This window comes from Etheostoma spectabile, chromosome 12 (assembly GCF_008692095.1).
Source record: "Etheostoma spectabile isolate EspeVRDwgs_2016 chromosome 12, UIUC_Espe_1.0, whole genome shotgun sequence".
Lineage (NCBI taxonomy): Eukaryota > Metazoa > Chordata > Actinopteri > Perciformes > Percidae > Etheostoma > Etheostoma spectabile.
The window spans coordinates 12,107,146-12,117,445 of record NC_045744.1 but is presented as its reverse complement, the minus strand read 5'-3'; the positions used below and the strand labels follow the sequence as shown (position 1 = coordinate 12,117,445).

The following is a 10,300-nucleotide window of genomic DNA, read 5'->3' as shown; positions in this document are numbered from 1 at the left end:
GTCTCATAACTTGCATTCCACACACTCTGTCAGCCAACGATTCTATGAATATAAGTATCAAGCTCATATGACACGATTTTATTTGACTGTATTATTAGCAAATAATAAGTAGCATATTAAAGAGCAGCCGCAAGCATTAAAAGGGTTCGACTTATTGCCAAAAATGTGCCAAATAAGGCTTCATCATGGTGGAAAGAATTAGGCCCAAATGCTTCTTGGTTAATTAGCACATATATAATAGTATAGCTAAAAGCCCTTTCTCGAGTTTTTTTCGTTTTAACGAATCACTCAGCGCATTATGATGATATAGACAATTTCAGAACAATGTTGGGGAAATGAGTGAATCGTTTTAAAGCCACGTAGGCTGACAGCTCTCTGAAATGGCATCCTGCGTCACCAGCTTCAAATCCGATTATGTGCCTCTCTATTTCAACAATCTAATGGATAGGCCGAGGCCTTCGCGCTGTCATTGCACGGCCATTAAAATATCCTCTCAGTATCCAGTGAACAATTATTGTAAATGATTAGAAAAAGTAACTGTAGCCCAAATACAGAAAGTCGTAATTTGAGACGATTGGTTTCAGCACTGGACAGCTCCTGACTCCTCAGAGGCCTTGAACTTGGTCAGCGGAAGTGTGATTAACACCCCCCCCCCACCACCCCTTTCATCAGAACCATTCAGTCACACGAAACAACCAGCATCACCAACAACAACGATGATAATTTCCCAGCTCTTTCATAATCATAAAAGCCTAATTAGACTTGGTGACGGTGGGATAAAACCCGTCGCGGTCGCGATGAGGGGCAGATGTGTGTTAGCCATCACGTCGTCCTGTACAAAGGTCAGGCGTTGTATGCATTCACTTCGCACGCACACGCACACGCACGTACACCTTCTCTCTCTCTCTCTCTCTCTCTCACACACACTTCTGTTTTTATTTTATTTTCAAAAGGAAGAAAGTTTCAGAGTAAACTTTCATTTTAGGAGGGAGGAGGGAGGTGTGTGTGGGGGGGGGTGGCGGATGCATCGATGAGGAAGGAAGTGTACTTTTATATTCCGGGAGGCAAACTTGATGACGTCTATGGCATCCTTAATGTGACATATCGGAGAGGAGGAGGGAGGGGGGAAGGGGGGAGGGGGGGTGGCAAGGCTTATGATACATGGATAAAAATCCAACACAATCACAGCACAAGACAAAAGTTTAGAGCAACGCTATGCAGACGAACATACAGCGCACTTTCCCTCCGAGTTTTTGTCTGCCTGTGCGACTGGCTGAGTCTTGTTAATTGTGCCTCAAAGTGAGATAGGCAGTACTGAGGGAAACATAAGGAGACGACGGAGGCGCTTCAGCCAGGAAAGAAGTGCCGTGAGAAAGAAACCGTCTTTCTCTCTCACTCTCACACACTCACACACACACACACACACTACCACAGCCGCGCCCGGATCACATCCTACAGCACAGCGCTCTCCCTGCTTTCCTGCTATAGGTATGTGCTTTATCTGCGGATTGTCTTACATGTCGGAGAAATTCATTGATGGAGAGCGAGATAAAGTAATGGAAATTATATATTTTTGACTGCTTGCGGATCTGCTTTTTATTTTTATTTTTTTTAAATAACTTTGGCACTGCATACAAAGGGTTCGGTGTCAATTCCACGGTTAAACTTTTACGAAATGGGATTAAGAAAACAGAGAAACATCTTTGGTTTGAGCAAACGGACGCTGTGTTAATATTAAACAGGCTTATATTTGGTCCAGCTTTGTAGCTTGTGATTAGAGAACTAGCACAGCATGTGAATTCGACAGAACAAAGAGCGAGCATGTTGTTTCTATAGGAGTGACTAACCTGTTTAATGTTGCGTCTGTTTTTTGTTTTTCTAACAGCATGGCCAGTTCGAGTAAAGCGACTTTAATCTTGCTCGTCTACGGAATCTTAATGCACTACAGCGTCTTCTGCACACCTATCGGACTAAGTTACCCTAAGATTAGGTAGGTGTAATTGCTTTATGAGTCTTTATAACCTGATTATAGCATCATAACATCTAACACCATTTTTGATCAATGATGGCATTCCATTGGGATGAATGATTATATCTTACTTAAGGATGTGGGCACTTTTTTTCTAATGAGTGTGCGTAATTGCGCACAAACTATGCGCGCAATTTAAAATCACAGAATTGAGAGGAATGACGAGAGGAAATACAGTTATTTTACCATACGAACATGTAAATCTTGTGTGGAAAATGACAATGGAAATTGCGTAGAGGTATCTGTCCGGTGGGACGGTTCACAGAACTCCCCTTATTATAAATGAAAGTGCAGTCAATGCAACTGATAGCTCTTGGGATGACGGTGGGCTGGCGTCACCAAAGAGAGGCGAGGCAAAACGAATAGGAGAGCTCTATCCATTTAAGATTTATTCTTGTTTTTCTGTGAAAAGCATATCCATAATTTGGGCGTGGTTCTTATTGATTCTACTATTTTACTACCCATTGCGCCATTCTTTTAATAAAATGTTAGCTCCACGCCTACATTAAATGTGATCATTTTCACACCCATTGTTACGATTCTTAAATAATTAATGAGGAAGTAGTGGTGAGAGCAGCAGCACCAAGTTGGAATTACAAACAGATTTTCCCGATGAAAAAAAATATCTATTTAAAGAAAGAATAAATACATTTTAGAATACATTTTAAGCCATTATTTATTTTTGGGTTTATATTAGAAATAAGTCGTTTTCTGGTTTTATTTTAAAACATCTGACTTTAAAACACAATGCATTTTTTTTCTTCGTTTTCTTCTCTTATCTCTAATGCATTTAAACTCCCAGTGATTTTAGAAACGGATGCAAGCATTTTGGCATTCTTTCACTGTTGCATCCCACTTGCGCACAGATCAAATTTATGATTAATGCTCTCCCTTTTGCAGACTTGAAAACGACGCCTTCGATGAGGATGGGAATTCATTATCCGACATGGGTTTTGATAGCGATCAGATTGCTATACGAAGCCCACCATCCTTAAACGACGACGCGTACACTCTATACTACCCTCCAGAGAAGAGGTAAATTTGCTTTCAGATCGCAGCTTAAGATTGAGCTGGATTCCATTTTAATGACTTTTTTGCTGTTTGCGATACTGTTTGCTTGCTCTGTTTCCCCAAAGTTTCTCATGTTATTTGTTCCGTGTTATTGTCATACAAAGTAGCCTAAAATGTTGGATCCAAATACTGTACATAAACGGTAATAAAAAGCTCTGCAGATACGGAAGGATAGCCTGCGTGTGAACCGGCTATGAGGCTCCGATCTGATTGCACCTGATGGGATATTGAACCTGTGGTTGGGTGGAGACATTTTAGGCTACTTTGAGTCATTTTGTGTGCGCTTTTTAGTTACTGATGATCTATGTGTTTTGGCGTTTTATCATCTCAGAACAGAAAGGCATGCTGAGGAAGAATTAGATAGAGCCTTGAGGGAGATCCTGGGTCAGTTAACAGCGAGACATTATCTGCATTCTCTGATGACAATTCGTGCAGGGTAAGGGCATTTCTTATAAGCGTTCACCTGCAGTCATCTTTTCTTTTTTTTTAATGTTCCTCCGCTGCACATGTCCAGGCTGCTGCATCACTGTCTATCGTTTTATGTGCTGTTTTCATTTATTTCCTTTTCTATCTCTCTATTAAAATCGTCTATACATTTTCTTTTAGTTTCTGTTTTTGTTGTGGCGTGGCATCGCATTGCGTTCACGATTAGTGTCCTTTAGGAATGAGGGTCAGTTTTCTGAGACTAAAATACCCTTTAATTTATATGTAATTAATAATCTATACATTGATTTTGTTTTCTCAAGCTCTGATAATAAAAAAACGTGTCAGAACATGCAATTGGCTGCAAATTAATAATGTATGGCTTTTCTAAAACGCTTAAAATCCCTGTTTTTTTTCCCACTGTCTTGCTTGCCTGCTGCCCCTTAAAAAAAGAGAATTAAAAAAGAGATTTCATTATTAATGATTGTAGGCAACTTTACATAATGGCAAGATAAAGAGATTATCAAAGCTAAAACGTCAAAAAGAGCAGAAATCTGTTGAGAAGTTAAAGGCTGCAGTTTTATCTAACGCTATTTTTTGTTTCGTTTGTTTGTTTGTTTTTTTTTCAGTGAAGACAACAGCATGGAGGAAGAGTCAGAGCCCTTATCCAAAAGACATTCAGATGGGATCTTCACCGACAGCTACAGTCGCTATAGAAAGCAGATGGCCGTGCAGAAATACCTGGCAGCGGTTCTGGGAAGAAGGTACAGACAGAGAGTTAGGAACAAAGGACGCCGACTTGCCTATTTGTAGCGTTGTTAAAGCGCCCAAACTGCCCTCCTGTGTATATACATCCAGTCGTTAAATCAAAGTCATTCAGATATATCTGACCAACCAGTGGATTGCGCCTGTGTTCTTTCAACATGTATTTATGTATGAAGTAAAGCCATTAAAATGAATATTTTAATAATAATATCGTTTTTTTTTTTCTTTTTGTACAAAAGCACTTGAAACCGCACAGTTATACTTTGTGGACCAATATTTTATTTTCATGTTAAGCTGTGGAAAACAAATCAAAATGATAAAAAAAAGAAGACATTTGAAAAAAAAGAGATAATTGTGCACCTTCAATATTATGCGCTTGAAATCTTTAAAAGTCATCTACATATGCAGAAAATAAATAGATTTTAAAAAGACAATCAAAGTATTGAATGTTATACTTATTTTTGTAACCAACGTTCTATTTTTTTAGTGTTGTTTGTTTTCCAAACAGGCCCAAAGAAGCAGTGAGCATGCTATGTTAGGCATATCAGGCTTATCCTAAATGATGGATGATGCCCTTGCCCCCCCCCTTGTGGGTTTGTATAGCTCGCTGCCCCTCCAGGGGATTTCAGATGGCTTTTGTTGAATAGCCTTCCATTTGCCAGAAACACTGATCGACTTACACGGCCATTCATGTAACTGGTGGTAAAACCCGACCCTCTTTTAAGCAGAAATTTAATTGCAGGCTTTCGTGAGGGCATTATTGCCTTTACTAAAGATAAAGGAAGCACTCAAGTTGCTGGTAACAGTATGCTGCAAACACTGCTTGCTCACTTGCCTCAAAGTCATTTACTGTAGGGCGATAAATCGTGCGTGATAGGACCGTGTAAAGAATGTTCCATGTGTGTATTATGTACAGTATAGGAATTACACAGTGCACATATTCATCTCAATGTTGTCTGTGTTCAGTCAACAGAATTAGTGTGGAGAATGTGCTTCAACAGTTGTGTTTGGGCAGCACTACAAATTTTCAGAATGGACCCAGAACATGTAAAGATGCAGGAAATAAAGCATTCTTGTGAAGAGGTGGAGAGGAAAGGTAGCATCTGAGTTACAGGAATATTTAACTCTTACTTCTTATTTATTGGTGCATGTGGAAACTGAACCCTTGCTAATTTTGCTTAGAAACTGCATGCCATCATGCTTTTTTGGATTGTGCTATTTGGGAGGTGGGCTGTGCTCAGCCTATTTCAGCACCACTCCCTTTCCCCAGATGTGTTGAAAATGTGAACAAGGAGGGCTAGAGGTGGTGGAAACTGGTACTGCACTGACTTGTTGAATTTTTACCTCCCCTGCTGCTGTCATTGTGGATATCATCAGACAATACACTGGACCCCCCCATTTCGTTTTGCTGACTGCCTTTGTCCTGGCAGCAGTTTTTAAAGATTATTTTGCTTTTAGATCGCCGTGCTAAATTGTTGACTTGACAGTGCTGTGGTTCATTGTTAAGACAAGGCTGATCTGTGTTAGATGTCTACCCATAGATATGGAACGATATCTATGTGTCTACCGAGGTTTTTGCAGTGATGATGTGATAAAGATTTGATACGAGTGTTAGGTGAGAGAGAGAAAGAGAGAGAGGTGTGCATGGCGAGGAAGAGAGTGCTGGAGACAAAGAGATAATGTGTGTGTGTGTGTGTGTGAGAGAGAGAGTTACATAAGACGCAAGTTACAGCACCCGCAAGCCTGAGAGAGTTTGTCGCAGCTGGATACAGGAGCAAACGAGAGGCGAGTGCCGCCGCCGCCTCTCCTTACCTGCCAAAGTGACATCAGGGTCAATGAGTCTGATTGAAAATATCAGATGTTGAATTCCCTTCACTTTGGTACCAGCAGAAGGATAAACAGTATGTGAGTGAAGCTGGACACTGAGTTTCCCTCTGGCACTAGAATGGAGGTGAATGAAATTCAACCCTCCAGGAAAGGAAAATCCCACTGACTTTTATTAGGGAGACATCTTATGTATGTATTCAATATTATGCGAAAGCAGCTTTATGCACCCCTGCAATCCAATCAGTGTGTTTGCCCGCAGAAACTATCAATACAATCTTTCTTCAATTTGGCTTTATCCAACAGGCTTTGTGTGTGTGTGTGTGTGTGTGTGTGAGAGTGTGTGTGTGTGTGTGTGTGTGTGTGTGTGTGTGTTTAATGTTTGTTTGTGTGAAGGAGTGACTGAACGCGCATGTGGAGCTGGAAACTGCTTTTGGCTTTGGTGCCTTGCTTCAACGTGAGAAAAAAAAATGAGATAAAAAAATTCGCCACATGTGACAGATGGCAATTTTAGTGGCCCTACAATGCTGCAGTCCATTAGCTTACATTGAAACTCCCTTTGACTCTGTTTAATCGCTCAGCTTAGTCTGCCCCAAGAGTAGTAGAATTAGGCTTTTTTTTTTAAAGCATGGCCAATGATTTATTGAGTATAAAAAAGAAAAAAAAGAAGAGAATGTATATTTTGATGGAGCAGGCAATGTGTGTGTGTGTGTGCATGAGTTTCGGGTGTTCAGTGTCTGTGAGAGTTGTGAACAATGGCCGGTGTTTGTTATTGTTGATTATGAGGTGTTGTTGATTATTTTGATATTGGTCAGTAATTTATTAATCAGAAAATAGCCCCAACATATTATTTACAACTATGTGCATCACTATTTAGAATAAAAGGGTTTCAGAACATGACAGAGATGTTATTCAGATCATAGAAAATGCGTGTTGTTAATATTTCTGAAAGCGCCAAACGCCTTACTTCAATGTTTAATCTCTTATCTATCTGAAAACAATGTTTTAAAAGTGAACCTTAGTACAAGTGACATGGTTATACACACAGGAGTCCTTATATGGGGTTTGACGTTTCTCAATGTTATGAAAGTGTTGTAAGATTTGTATTAATAAATTTTTGTAAACAACATTTTCTAATAATTGTCTAATCTTTGAAATATGTCATTTTTAAGATGATACATGTGATGTGAGACAACGAAAGTAGAGCAACGGTAGAGGAACAGTTGTAGCCTTGTTACACATCTTGACTACAGTCTTTTGTTTGCGTCAGAATAAAACTTAAATCTACCTTTAAAAGAGGACTTCACATGATCACCAAGGGCCACATTTCAGTCTGAGCAGAGATCGTCTCCTGAAACAAACACAAACCTTAAGTCACATTACAGCCAATAAAGTGGAACATTCTCTAGCAACCACAGCGACAACTCTTTTCCAGTGGGTTTTGTTGACCTGAGGTCCTATCAAGTTAAATGTATCTTTCTGTAGCCAGATAAACAGAAATGAAATGGAAAATAGGCGAGAAACTTGGTGCATTGTTCAGAAATGATCTAATCTTTTAGCAAGAGGAATTAACATTGAATTATGAACAAAAAACCAAAGTGAGGTATATTTGGTGTCTTTTATTGACCAATCCTTACCACATCATGACAATTCTAGGTGGTTTTAGAATTTCATGTTACAGTTTCTAAGACGGGGAAAAAGGCTGAATACATCTAAGTAAATGCATCAATAGAAGAACCACCCAACATATCCAAGGAGCTCGTCGAGATAAGCTACGACCCTGCACTGAGCAGCAGAGCTCCGAGAGCTTCCCTCCTCCAGGAACAGCACCACGTCTTTCCCCTCACTCCATCCTTGGCCTCGGAAGTGCAGCTGTGTCCCGTGGGAGAGGAGGATGGGTATGGCAAAGGAGTGAGAGTGTGTGTGTGTGTTTGTGTGTGTGTTCTAACCCTCATCAGCCAGAAAGGGTGTGTGTGTGCACACATGCACCAGAGCTCAACTAACCCAATCAGAAAAATGTTGCATGGCAACGGTCCACAAAGGGACACAGTGATGTATACGCATGTGTCAAGTGTGTTTGTATGTGTGGAAAGGGAGTGAGGTAAAGAGATTGTGAGTGTGTGTGTGTGTCGTGTGTGTCTATGTGTGTATTTTGCTATGTGTGTGCTCAACAAAGGCAGACTTTGAGCAGGCCTTGTATTGGGATGGGGTTCTACATTTGAGCATACACATACACACTGTCTGTATATCACATTATCACAGGTAGTGTTATAACAGCAACAGTCACTGGAACAGTCGAGCACAGGTGGTAAATATGATTAATGAAATTCAACAAAATGAATTAGCCACAAGAAACCGCCAAACAACACACTGGGAATTACATCTTTATTTCCTGATTCATAGGAGTTGCCCTGTTGCTATGAAAAGGCTGGCAGATTATTGATTGTCAGGGTTTGAGCTACCTGTGTGATATATAGGACAACTCTATTCTTGATTTAGCCCCCCTTCCCACCTCTTTCTTCAGCTGTCAAGAAGAAAATGAAGCTTAGTCCTCTTGACTAGCAGAGATTCTTAGTTTTCTCCTGTGGCATTTTTTTGGATTGACAAAAGATGCATGGAGCGAGCGAGTCAGGTGAAATGAACCAAAAATGTATTCACAAATAAATAGGGTTTGATATTCACGCCCACAAGTGGATATTGATACAAATGCTCCAATCTGTTTGCGCAGCAGTAGGCTACACATGAAGGGCCATCCTGAACCAATTTGTACATAATGTACATTAAAGCCTGAATCAATATAAGATGGCTCCTCCTCCCTGCATCATCGCTCCTTTATGCCATGCATTACTCCACTTCTTATCCCGCCATTACTGTCTTCGAGCTGTTTTAGAATTGATCTGAATTTTTCATACAGTAGTGTCCCTGGCTTGGCTTGTTATTGGCAGATTCTTGGGAGGAAAAGTGGGATGATCCCCTGAAATTAGAGCTACAAAAAGAAGCCAGGTCACACTATACAGAGTCTGGAAACATACAAAGCTCTTAACAATCATCCCTCTGCCCTACAATGCCTCTAGACACATCTTCATCATATATAAGGTTTTAAAAGGGGGAAGGGGAGGTTGTGTTCAGGGCTTTTCCAGTGGGGATACCCATACTGCACCCCCAAGCACCACAGCCACACCCAGCTTTCTTTGTCATGTGTCTGATTAGAGTGTGAAGCCAGGAGTGTGTATGCATGCTTAATACGGATTTATTGCTTGTATAATTAACATTTCTGCTTTTTCTTCAAACAAACATTGTCTCCTCCTTCTCCCCTGACATCTCTCTTGCATGTCAGGGTTAGGAATACAGCACTCACAAGAGAGGCCCAGACACACCAAAGATGCAATCACACACATCTCACCCCTTTGCCCGAACACCCCTTCCTTTGCATTTCACCTCGTGAATCATTTAGTGGTCAGGTTTGGGGGGACGGTCTGGTCATGGCTGCAATGAAACCCACGACCGTGGCTGCCCCGAAAAAGTCCCTTTCTAGCTTATATATCATCTTGTGGTGGGCTCTGTCACATCAACCATTAAGCAGAAGGCACTCTGCAGTAAACAGCAGCCCCTCTGGGAGCAGCAAGAGGGAGAGAGAGAGACAGAGGAGACAGGGAGGAAGAAAAAAGGAGATGTGGGCAATGAGATGCATTTTGTTACTATGTTACAAGTAATACAAACTACAGGCACTAAGCTATTTACATGGCAAGTAGACCCAGAGCAACATTAGTATTTATTTGAACTCATGTTTCTGGCTACCCAATGAATTTAAATCTAAAATCTATTCTTGTTTTAGCTTGTTTTTTTTAAAGCAAAATGCTCCACCATGTTCACCAGCTATATTCACCAGAAGGGTTGAACCCTGATCAGACAACCCTAGCTCAGCCTTGGTAGGTGGTGTGAAAAAGGTAAAACTGTCTGTCTGCTGTTTGGTGCTGACCAGGTATTGTACAGTGGGGTTAGCAGGGCTTTCCTGATGAAAACAGCTGCTGTTACTGCTGCTGGAAACACAGCTGATAAGAGTGGTGAGACTGAACCAAGGATTTTAAGTTACTGTAAAACCAAAATAATGAGGTAAAAAGTAAGCTAAAACGCAGATTTGTCTGTAATCATTTTTTTGTAGATGTGCCACTATCGACAAGCTCTAAT

The 10,300-nt window shown here is 40.7% G+C and overlaps 1 protein-coding gene across 2 annotated transcripts; it reads left to right on the top strand.

Moving 5' to 3' along the window:
- The first annotated feature begins 1,175 nt into the window (after positions 1-1,175).
- adcyap1b (adenylate cyclase activating polypeptide 1b) lies at positions 1,176-7,241 on the top strand. Of its 2 annotated transcripts, XM_032532057.1 has the most exons (5): positions 1,176-1,488; positions 1,886-1,990; positions 2,930-3,064; positions 3,432-3,536; positions 4,153-7,241. In XM_032532057.1, the coding sequence occupies exons 2-5, from the start codon at positions 1,887-1,889 to the stop codon at positions 4,334-4,336; spliced, it is 528 nt and encodes a 175-aa protein (XP_032387948.1). In that variant the 5' UTR covers positions 1,176-1,488; position 1,886; the 3' UTR covers positions 4,337-7,241. The 2 variants fall into 2 exon arrangements, with proteins under 2 accessions (XP_032387948.1, XP_032387950.1); XM_032532059.1 differs by lacking the exon at positions 3,432-3,536.
- Positions 7,242-10,300: the final 3,059 nt, after the last annotated feature.

What these genes read in the sequence shown, in the direction of transcription:
- adcyap1b (XM_032532057.1), top strand. Translation starts at nt 1,887, where the DNA reads ATGGCCAGTTCGAGTAAAGCGACTTTAATCTTGCTCGTCTACGGAATC. An exon ending in TACTACCCTCCAGAGAAGAG is followed by an intron (nt 3,065 to 3,431) that starts GTAAATTTGCTT and finishes TTATCATCTCAG; the next exon opens with AACAGAAAGGCATGCTGAGG. An exon ending in CTGATGACAATTCGTGCAGG is followed by an intron (nt 3,537 to 4,152) that starts GTAAGGGCATTT and finishes TTTTTTTTTCAG; the next exon opens with TGAAGACAACAGCATGGAGG.